A 13,778-nucleotide genomic window follows, 5' to 3' on the forward strand; every position below is an offset into this window, starting at 1 on the left:
CTGGTCTAAAGTAGTGCACTACTTTGGATGCTATGGGCCCTGGTCTAAAGTAGTGCACTACTTTGGATGCTATGGGCACCTGGATCCTATGGGTTCTGGTCTGAAGTAGTGCACTACTTTGGATGCTATGAGCCCTGGTCTAAAGTGGTGCACTACTTTGGATGCTGCAGGTCTGGTCTAAAGTAGTGCACTGCTGGATGCTATGGGCCCTGGTCTAAAAATAGTGCACTACTGTGGATGCTATGGGCCCTGGTCTAAAGTAGTGCACTACTGTGGATGCTATGAGCCCTGGTCTAAAGTAGTGCACTACTGTGGATGCTATGGCCCTGGTCTAAAGTAGTGCACTACTTTGGATGCTATGGGCCCTGGTCTAAAGTAGTGCACTACTGTGGATGCTATGGTCCCTGGTCTAAAGTAAAGTGCACTACTTTGGATGCTATGGCCCTGGTCTAAAGTAGTGCACTACTGTGGATGCTATGGCCCTGGTCTAAAGTAGTGCACTACTGTGGATGCTATGGCCCTGGTCTAAAGTAGTGCAATACTTTGGATGCTATGAGCCCTGGTCTAAAGTAGTGCACTACTTTGGGATGCTATGGGCCCTGTAGTGCACTACTTTGGATGCTAAGGGCCCTGTGCACTACTTTGATGCTATGGGCCCTGGTCTAAAGTAGTGCACTACTTTGGATGCTATGGGCCCTGGTCTAAAGTAGTGCACTACTGTGGATGCTATGAGCCTGCTAAAGTAGTGCACTACTTGGATGCTATGGGCCTGGTCTAAAGTAGTGCACTACTTTGGATGCTAGGGCCCTGGTCTAAAGTAGTGCACTACTTTGGATGCTATGGGCCCTGGTCTAAAGTAGTGCACTACTTTGGATGCTATGAGCCCTGGTCTAAAGTAGTGCACTACTTTGGATGCTATGGGCTGGTCTAAAGTAGTGCACTACTTTGGATGCTATGGGCCCTGGTCTAAAGTAGTGCACTACTTTGGATCCTATGGGCCCTGGTCTAAAGTAGTGCACTACTTTGGATGCTATGAGGCCCTGGGATCCTAAAAGTAGTTCACTACTTTGGATGCTATGGGGTTCCTGGTCTAAAGTAGTGCACTACTTTGGATGCTATGGGCCCCTGGTCTAAAGTGTTCACTACTTTGGATTGCCCTGGTCTAAAGTAGTGCACTACTTTGGATGTCCTATTGGGCCCTGGTCTAAAGTAGTGTACTACTGTGGATGCTATGAGCTGGTCTGGTACTTTGGGTCCTATGGGCCCTGGTCAAAGTAGTGTACTACTGTGGATGCTATGGGCCCTGGTCACAAAATAGTGCACTACTTTGGATCCTATGGACCCTGGTCTAAAGTAGTGTACTACTGTGGATGCTTGAGCCCTGGTCAAAGTAGTGCACTACTTTGGGCCCTGGTCTAAAGTAGTGTACTACTGTGGATGCTATGGGCGCTGGTCAAAAGTAGGGTCCTATGGGCCCTAAAGTAGTGTACTACTGTGGATGCTATGGGAATAGGTACTATAGGGAATAGGTGCCATTTGGGATGCGCACTTTCTGAGTCACTTTCTCTTCTCCAAGGAAACGATGAACCATTTCACTGTTGTTGTGCGAAATGAATTTACAGAAAATGATTGGTTGATCTCCGTCTGTCTGTGTGTCTCATATCTCGACAGCTCTGTGTCATATCGCTGTACCTAAGCTACAGTACTATGCAAGTACAAACAAACAAAAAAACAGTGATATGTTTGGTTCCAATCCCTGAAATAGTACGTATATATATTTTTCTCTGTGAGAGTTCAGATCAAGGCATATAGACACACACAGGGGTGATGAGTTAAGTCCTCACTAAGGTGGGATATTCAATTAATGGGGCTTCGCTCTGTGGGAGTAACTATAGCTGACAGGATCAGAACTGCTGACTAAAGAATACAAAACAAGGATGAGGAGTATGACGATGAAGAGGAGGAGGAGGAGGAGGACAATGATGATGACGAACATTTTGCTCTCCTATAGGATCCTTTCCAACAGAAAAAGACATCTGAAACACAGACCGTGGAACCCTGAAGTACTACTGAAGTACTATTGAGTACTACGGAGTACTGTTCTCTCTCTCTCTCTCTGTCTCTCTCCTAAACCTTGAACTGTGTGATGCAGAGGTTGGCTAGAAGTAGCTCTTAGAGGCCGGTGTGCTGACTTCAGATCAGATGTCATGTTGTGCATCCACTGGTCCATTCTTTCCCCTGGGGGTGGGAGACAGCTGACGTTTGATGGAGCCCCTAAAAGGACGATACCTAGAACTGCGTCTGCCTCCTCCACATTGCTGTCTGGTCAAAGAGAAAACAAGGAATACGCTTTTGATTATGATCCAAACCCGTGTCATTTTGTTACTAGAAAAACAGACAGCAGACATACATTTGTTTTCATTTAACTCTGTAATACATCACATTGTAAATAAAGCATCTAGCCTTCTTAACCTGTAACTAAATATACTTTTTATGTAATAAATGATATTTCCTAGTTTAACGAGAACATCATTAATGTTGTCTGTCTGTAGTGGAGATTGAATGTTAACATGTCAACTCAATCAGACACCATTACATTTATATCAATCAGATACCATTACATTTATATCACTCAATGAGATACAATTAGATTTATATCAATCAGATACCATTACATTTATATCAATCAATCAGATACCATTACATTTAAATCAATCAATCAGACACCATTACATTTATATCAAACAATCAGACACCATTACAATAATATCAATCAATCAGATACCATTACATTTATTTCAATCAGATACCATTACATTTATTTCAATCAGATACCATTACATTTATATCAATCAGACACCATTACATTTATATCAATCAATTAGACACCATTACATTTATATCAATCAGATACCATTACATTTATATCAATCAATCAGACACCATTACATTTATATCAATCACATACCATTACATTTATATCACTCAATGAGATACCATTACATTTATATCAATCAGATACCAATACATTTATTTCAATCACATACCATTACATTTATATCAATCAGATACCATTACATTTATATCAATCAGATACCATTACATTTATATCAATCAATCAGATACCATTACATCTATATCAATCAGATACCATTAGATTTATATCAATCAATCAGATACCATTACATGTATATCAATCAATCAGATACCATTACATGTATATCAATCAATCCGATACCATTACATTTATATCAATCAGACACCATTACATTTATATCAATCAGACACCATTACATTTATATCAATCAGACACCATTACATTTATATCAATCAGACACCATTACATTTATATCAATCAATCAGACACCATTACATTTATATCAATCAGACACCATTAGATTTATATCAATCAGACACCATTACATTTATATCAATCAGATACCATTACATTTATATCAATCAGATACCATTACATTTATATCACTCAATCAGACACCATTAGATTTATATCAATCAGATACCATTAGATTTATATTAATCAATCAGATACCATTAGATTTAAATCAATCAATCAGATACCATTACATGTATATCAATCAATCAGACACCATTACAATAATATCAATCAATCAGACACCATTAATATAATATCAATCAATCAGATACCATTACATGTAAATCAATCAATCAGACACCATTACATTTATATCAATCACATACCATTACATTTATATCAATCAATCAGACACCATTACATTTATATCAATCAGATACCAATACATTTATATCACTCAATCAGATACCATTACATTAATATCAATCAGATACCATTACATTTATATCAATCAGATACCATTACATTTATATCAATCAGATACCATTACATCTATATCACTCAATCAGATACCATTAGATTTATATCAATCAATCAGATACCATTACATTTATATCAATCAGATACCATTACATTTATATCAATCAGATACCATTACATTTATATCAATCAGATACCATTACATCTATATCAATCAGATACCATTACATTTATATCACTCAATCAGATACCATTAGATTTATATCAATCAATCATATACCATTACATTTATATCACTCAATCAGATACCATTACATTTATATCAATCAATCAGATACCATTACATTTATATCAATCAATCAGATACCATTACATTTATATCAATCAATCAGACACCATTACATTTATATCACTCAATCAGACACCATTACATTTATATCAATCACATACCATTACATTTATATCAATCAGACACCAATACATTTATATCAATCAATCAGACACCATTACATTTATATCAATCAGATACCATTACATTTATATCACTCAATCAGATACCATTACATCTATATCAATCAGATACCATTAGATTTATATCAATCCATCAGATACCATTACATTTATATCAATCAATCAGACACCATTACATTTATATCAATCAATCCGATACCATTACATTTATATCAATCAGATACCATTACATTTATATCAATCAATCAGACACCATTACATTTATATCAATCAGATACCATGACATTTATATTACTCAATGAGATACCATTACATTTATATCAATCAGATACCAATACATTTATATCAATCAGATACCATTAGATTTATATCAATCAATCAGATACCATTAGATTCATATCAATCAATCAGATACCATTACATTTATATCAATCAGACACCATTACATTAATATCAATCAGATACCATTACATTTATATCACACAATCAGATACCATTACATGTACATCAATCAGATACCATTACATATATATCACACAATCAGATACCATTACATGTACATCAATCAATCAGACACCATTACATTTATATCAATCAGATACCATGACATTTATATCACTCAATGAGATACCATTACATTTATATCAATCAGATACCAATATATTTATATCTCTCAATCAGATACCATTACATTTATATCAATCAGATACCATTACAATTATATCAATCAGACAGCATTACATATATATCAATCAGATACCATTACATTTATATCAATCAGATACCATTACATTTATATCAATCAATCAGACACCATTACATTTATATCAGATACCATTACATTTATATCAATCAGATACCATTACATTTATTTCACTCAATCAGATACCATTACATTTATATCAATCAGATACCATTACATTTATATCACTCAATCAGATACCATTACATTTATATCAATCAATCAGACACCATTACATATATATCAATCAGATACCATTACATTTATATCAATCAGATATGATTACATTTATATCAATCAGATACCATTACATTTATATCAATCAATCAGACACCATTACATGTATATCAATCAGATACCATTACATTTATATCAATCAGATACCATTACATTTATATCAATCAGATACCATTACATTTATATCAATTAGATACCATTACATTTATATCAATCAGATACCATTACATTTATATCAATCAGATACCATTACATTTATATCAATCAATCAGACACCATTACATATATATCAATCAGACACCATTACATTCATATCAATCAGATACCATGGCATTTATATCACTCAATGAGATACCATTACATTTATATCAATCAGATACCAATATATTTATATCTCTCAATCAGATACCATTACATTTATATCAATCAGATACCATTACAATTATATCAATCAATCAGACACCATTACATTTATATCAGATACCATTACATTAATATCAATCAGATACCATTACATTTATATCACTCAATCAGATACCATTACATTTATATCAATCACATACCATTACATTTATATCACTCAATCAGATACCATTACATTTATATCAATCAATCAGACACCATTACATATATATCAATCAGATACCATTACATTTATATCAATCAGATACCATTACATTTATATCAATCAATCAGACACCATTACATATATATCAATCAGATACCATTACATTTATATCAATCAGATACCATTACATTTATATCAATCAATCAGACACCATTACATTTATATCAGATACCATTACATTAATATCAATCAGACACCATTACATTTATATCACTCAATCAGATACCATTACATTTATATCAATCAGATACCATTACATTTATATCAATCAGATACCATTACATTTATATCAATCAGATACCATTACATCTATATCAATCAGATACCATTACATTTATGTCACTCAATCAGATACCATTAGATTTATATCAATCAATCATATACCATTACATTTATATCACTCAATCAGATACCATTACATTTATATCAATCAATCAGATACCATTACATTTATATCAATCAATCAATCAGATACCATTACATTTATATCAATCAATCAGACACCATTACATTTATATCACTCAATCAGACACCATTACATTTATATCAATCACATACCATTACATTTATATCAATCAGACACCAATACATTTATATCAATCAATCAGACACCATTACATTTATATCAATCAGATACCATTACATTTATATCACTCAATCAGATACCATTACATCTATATCAATCAGATACCATTAGATTTATATCAATCCATCAGATACCATTACATTTATATCAATCAATCAGACACCATTACATTTATATCAATCAATCCGATACCATTACATTTATATCAATCAGATACCATTACATTTATATCAATCAGATACCATTACATTTATATCACTCAATCAGACACCATTAGATTTATATTAATCAATCAGATACCATTAGATTTAAATCAATCAATCAGATACCATTACATGTATATCAATCAATCAGACACCATTACAATAATATCAATCAATCAGACACCATTAATATAATATCAATCAATCAGATACCATTACATGTAAATCAATCAATCAGACACCATTACATTTATATCAATCACATACCATTACATTTATATCAATCAATCAGACACCATTACATTTATATCAATCAGATACCAATACATTTATATCACTCAATCAGATACCATTACATTAATATCAATCAGATACCATTACATTTATATCAATCAGATACCATTACATTTATATCAATCAGATACCATTACATCTATATCACTCAATCAGATACCATTAGATTTATATCAATCAATCAGATACCATTACATTTATATCAATCAGATACCATTACATTTATATCAATCAGATACCATTACATTTATATCAATCAGATACCATTACATCTATATCAATCAGATACCATTACATTTATATCACTCAATCAGATACCATTAGATTTATATCAATCAATCATATACCATTACATTTATATCACTCAATCAGATACCATTACATTTATATCAATCAATCAGATACCATTACATTTATATCAATCAATCAGATACCATTACATTTATATCAATCAATCAGACACCATTACATTTATATCACTCAATCAGACACCATTACATTTATATCAATCACATACCATTACATTTATATCAATCAGACACCAATACATTTATATCAATCAATCAGACACCATTACATTTATATCAATCAGATACCATTACATTTATATCACTCAATCAGATACCATTACATCTATATCAATCAGATACCATTAGATTTATATCAATCCATCAGATACCATTACATTTATATCAATCAATCAGACACCATTACATTTATATCAATCAATCCGATACCATTACATTTATATCAATCAGATACCATTACATTTATATCAATCAATCAGACACCATTACATTTATATCAATCAGATACCATGACATTTATATTACTCAATGAGATACCATTACATTTTTATCAATCAGATACCAATACATTTATATCAATCAGATACCATTAGATTTATATCAATCAATCAGATACCATTAGATTCATATCAATCAATCAGATACCATTACATTTATATCAATCAGACACCATTACATTAATATCAATCAGATACCATTACATTTATATCACACAATCAGATACCATTACATGTACATCAATCAGATACCATTACATATATATCACACAATCAGATACCATTACATGTACATCAATCAATCAGACACCATTACATTTATATCAATCAGATACCATGACATTTATATCACTCAATGAGATACCATTACATTTATATCAATCAGATACCAATATATTTATATCTCTCAATCAGATACCATTACATTTATATCAATCAGATACCATTACAATTATATCAATCAGACAGCATTACATATATATCAATCAGATACCATTACATTTATATCAATCAGATACCATTACATTTATATCAGTCAATCAGACACCATTACATTTATATCAATCAATCATATACCATTACATTTATATCACTCAATCAGATACCATTACATTTATATCAATCAATCAGATACCATTACATTTATATCAATCAATCAATCAGATACCATTACATTTATATCAATCAATCAGACACCATTACATTTATATCACTCAATCAGACACCATTACATTTATATCAATCACATACCATTACATTTATATCAATCAGACACCAATACATTTATATCAATCAATCAGACACCATTACATTTATATCAATCAGATACCATTACATTTATATCACTCAATCAGATACCATTACATCTATATCAATCAGATACCATTAGATTTATATCAATCCATCAGATACCATTACATTTATATCAATCAATCAGACACCATTACATTTATATCAATCAATCCGATACCATTACATTTATATCAATCAGATACCATTACATTTATATCAATCAGATACCATTACATTTATATCACTCAATCAGACACCATTAGATTTATATCAATCAGATACCATTAGATTTATATTAATCAATCAGATACCATTAGATTTAAATCAATCAATCAGATACCATTACATGTATATCAATCAATCAGACACCATTACAATAATATCAATCAATCAGACACCATTAATATAATATCAATCAATCAGATACCATTACATGTAAATCAATCAATCAGACACCATTACATTTATATCAATCACATACCATTACATTTATATCAATCAATCAGACACCATTACATTTATATCAATCAGATACCAATACATTTATATCACTCAATCAGATACCATTACATTAATATCAATCAGATACCATTACATTTATATCAATCAGATACCATTACATTTATATCAATCAGATACCATTACATCTATATCACTCAATCAGATACCATTAGATTTATATCAATCAATCAGATACCATTACATTTATATCAATCAGATACCATTACATTTATATCAATCAGATACCATTACATTTATATCAATCAGATACCATTACATCTATATCAATCAGATACCATTACATTTATATCACTCAATCAGATACCATTAGATTTATATCAATCAATCATATACCATTACATTTATATCACTCAATCAGATACCATTACATTTATATCAATCAATCAGATACCATTACATTTATATCAATCAATCAGATACCATTACATTTATATCAATCAATCAGACACCATTACATTTATATCACTCAATCAGACACCATTACATTTATATCAATCACATACCATTACATTTATATCAATCAGACACCAATACATTTATATCAATCAATCAGACACCATTACATTTATATCAATCAGATACCATTACATTTATATCACTCAATCAGATACCATTACATCTATATCAATCAGATACCATTAGATTTATATCAATCCATCAGATACCATTACATTTATATCAATCAATCAGACACCATTACATTTATATCAATCAATCCGATACCATTACATTTATATCAATCAGATACCATTACATTTATATCAATCAATCAGACACCATTACATTTATATCAATCAGATACCATGACATTTATATTACTCAATGAGATACCATTACATTTTTATCAATCAGATACCAATACATTTATATCAATCAGATACCATTAGATTTATATCAATCAATCAGATACCATTAGATTCATATCAATCAATCAGATACCATTACATTTATATCAATCAGACACCATTACATTAATATCAATCAGATACCATTACATTTATATCACACAATCAGATACCATTACATGTACATCAATCAGATACCATTACATATATATCACACAATCAGATACCATTACATGTACATCAATCAATCAGACACCATTACATTTATATCAATCAGATACCATGACATTTATATCACTCAATGAGATACCATTACATTTATATCAATCAGATACCAATATATTTATATCTCTCAATCAGATACCATTACATTTATATCAATCAGATACCATTACAATTATATCAATCAGACAGCATTACATATATATCAATCAGATACCATTACATTTATATCAATCAGATACCATTACATTTATATCAGTCAATCAGACACCATTACATTTATATCAGATACCATTACATTAATATCAATCAGATACCATTACATTTATTTCACTCAATCAGATACCATTACATTTATATCAATCAGATACCATTACATTTATATCACTCAATCAGATACCAATACATTTATATCAATCAATCAGACACCATTACATATATATCAATCAGATACCATTACATTTATATCAATCAGATATCATTACATTTATATCAATCAGATACCATTACATTTATATCAATCAATCAGACACCATTACATGTATATCAATCAGATACCATTACATTTATATCAATCAGATACCATTACATTTATATCAATCAGATACCATTACATTTATATCAATTAGATACCATTACATTTATATCAATCAGATACCATTACATTTATATCAATCAGATACCATTACATTTATATCAATCAATCAGACACCATTACATATATATCAATCAGACACCATTACATTCATATCAATCAGACACCATGACATTTATATCACTCAATGAGATACCATTACATTTATATCAATCAGATACCAATATATTTATATCTCTCAATCAGATACCATTACATTTATATCAATCAGATACCATTACAATTATATCAATCAATCAGACACCATTACATTTATATCAGATACCATTACATTAATATCAATCAGATACCATTACATTTATATCACTCAATCAGATACCATTACATTTATATCAATCACATACCATTACATTTATATCACTCAATCAGATACCATTACATTTATATCAATCAATCAGACACCATTACATATATATCAATCAGATACCATTACATTTATATCAATCAGATACCATTACATGTACATCAATCAATCAGACACCATTACATTTATATCAATCAGATACCATGACATTTATATCACTCAATGAGATACCATTACATTTATATCAATCAGATACCAATATATTTATATCTCTCAATCAGATACCATTACATTTATATCAATCAGATACCATTACAATTATATCAATCAGACAGCATTACATATATATCAATCAGATACCATTACATTTATATCAATCAGATACCATTACATTTATATCAGTCAATCAGACACCATTACATTTATATCAGATACCATTACATTAATATCAATCAGATACCATTACATTTATTTCACTCAATCAGATACCATTACATTTATATCAATCAGATACCATTACATTTATATCACTCAATCAGATACCAATACATTTATATCAATCAATCAGACACCATTACATATATATCAATCAGATACCATTACATTTATATCAATCAGATATCATTACATTTATATCAATCAGATACCATTACATTTATATCAATCAATCAGACACCATTACATGTATATCAATCAGATACCATTACATTTATATCAATCAGATACCATTACATTTATATCAATCAGATACCATTACATTTATATCAATTAGATACCATTACATTTATATCAATCAGATACCATTACATTTATATCAATCAGATACCATTACATTTATATCAATCAATCAGACACCATTACATATATATCAATCAGACACCATTACATTCATATCAATCAGACACCATGACATTTATATCACTCAATGAGATACCATTACATTTATATCAATCAGATACCAATATATTTATATCTCTCAATCAGATACCATTACATTTATATCAATCAGATACCATTACAATTATATCAATCAATCAGACACCATTACATTTATATCAGATACCATTACATTAATATCAATCAGATACCATTACATTTATATCACTCAATCAGATACCATTACATTTATATCAATCACATACCATTACATTTATATCACTCAATCAGATACCATTACATTTATATCAATCAATCAGACACCATTACATATATATCAATCAGATACCATTGCATTTATATCAATCAGATACCATTACATTTATATCAATCAGACACCATTACATATATATCACACAATCACTAACACCGGGTGATGGCCATGCACCTGGTTTGAGAGTGCTCCTACCCCCTGGTTTGAGAGTGCTCCTACCCCCTGGTTTGAGATTGCTCCTACCTCCTGGTTTGAGAGTGCTCCTACCTCCTGGTTTGAGAGTGCTCCTACCCCTGGTTTGAGAGTGCACCTACACCTGGTTTGAGAGTGCTCCTACACCTGGTTTGAGAGTGTTCCTACCTCTTGGTTTGAGAGTGCTCCTACCTCTTGGTTTGAGAGTGCTCCTACCTCCTGGTTTGAGAGTGCTCCTACCCCTGGTTTGAGAGAGCTCCTACTTCCTGGTTTGAGAGTGCTCCTACCCCCTGGTTTGAGAGTGCTCCTACCCCCTGGTTTGAGAGTGCTCCTACCTCCTGGTTTGAGAGTGCTCCTACCCCTGGTTTGAGAGTGCTCCTACACCTGGTTTGAGAGTGCTCCTACCTCTTGGTTTGAGAGTGCTCCTACCCCTGGTTTGAGAGAGCTCCTACTTCCTGGTTTGAGAGTGCTCCTACCCCCTGGTTTGAGAGAGCTCCTACTTCCTGGTTTGAGAGTTCTCCTACCCCCTTGTTTGAGAGATCCCCTACTTCCTGGTTTGAGAGTGCTCCTACCTCGTAATCTTTACGAATACATTTTCTCCTATTTAATGTCAACTCAGTGAATTTCCAGGTTTCTATCGCGAGGAGAGTGGCCGTGGGAAGAGACTCCCCCCCCTGCATCAAAGGTTGTTGCTGCCGTTGCTACCAGATATAAACGGACGCAGTTTTTTTTTTTACTCCCTCGACCAACAGACCGAACCCCTAAACGATCGCAGGAGATTTGCCTGCTTGAAGCGGGGCTGGGAACCAGATGAATAACTATGGCTGGTGGATGGAAGCCATTAAGAAGTGAATGTGATTTTTTAAGGGTATTTGTTTGTTGTTTGATACGACAGAACTCGATTACATGCTGTTGTAATTATTGCTGCCAAGACTGCGTCGAGTGGACCATGGCAGTCTGACTACATTTTGAACTACTGAATTGAATGAGACCTCTAGTTTGGGGTGGTTAATCCCATAGTTTACCTTGATGTGTATGTTGTCTTCTCTTCAGTCTGTTAACCAGGACAGCATGTTGTCTTCTCTTCTCAGTCTGTTAAGCAGAACAGCATGTTGTCTTCTCTTCAGTCTGTTAACCAAGACAGCATGTTGTCTTCTCAGTCTGTTAACCAGGACAGCATGTTGTCTTCTCTTCAGTCTTAACCAGGACAGCATGTTGTCTTCTCTTCTCAGTCTGTTAACAATGACAACATGTTGTCTTCTCTTCTCAGTCTGTTAACCAGGACAGCATGTTGTCTTCTCTTCTCAATCTGTTAA

The 13,778-nt window shown here is 31.9% G+C and overlaps 1 protein-coding gene across 1 annotated transcript in view; it reads left to right on the forward strand.

Annotated features, from left to right (window-relative positions):
- Positions 1-13,778, forward strand: part of LOC135524871 (netrin receptor UNC5B-b-like) — a 98,749-nt gene that overhangs the window by 5,177 nt on the left and 79,794 nt on the right. The window contains exons 2-4 of the mRNA XM_064952726.1: positions 12,481-12,566; positions 12,692-12,826; positions 12,881-13,037. Of these exons, the coding sequence (XP_064808798.1) occupies positions 12,481-12,566; positions 12,692-12,826; positions 12,881-13,037 (378 nt within the window). The remainder of the gene's footprint in view (positions 1-12,480; positions 12,567-12,691; positions 12,827-12,880; positions 13,038-13,778) is intronic.

This window comes from Oncorhynchus masou, chromosome 31, assembly GCF_036934945.1.
Source record: "Oncorhynchus masou masou isolate Uvic2021 chromosome 31, UVic_Omas_1.1, whole genome shotgun sequence".
NCBI classification, from domain to species: domain Eukaryota; kingdom Metazoa; phylum Chordata; class Actinopteri; order Salmoniformes; family Salmonidae; genus Oncorhynchus; species Oncorhynchus masou.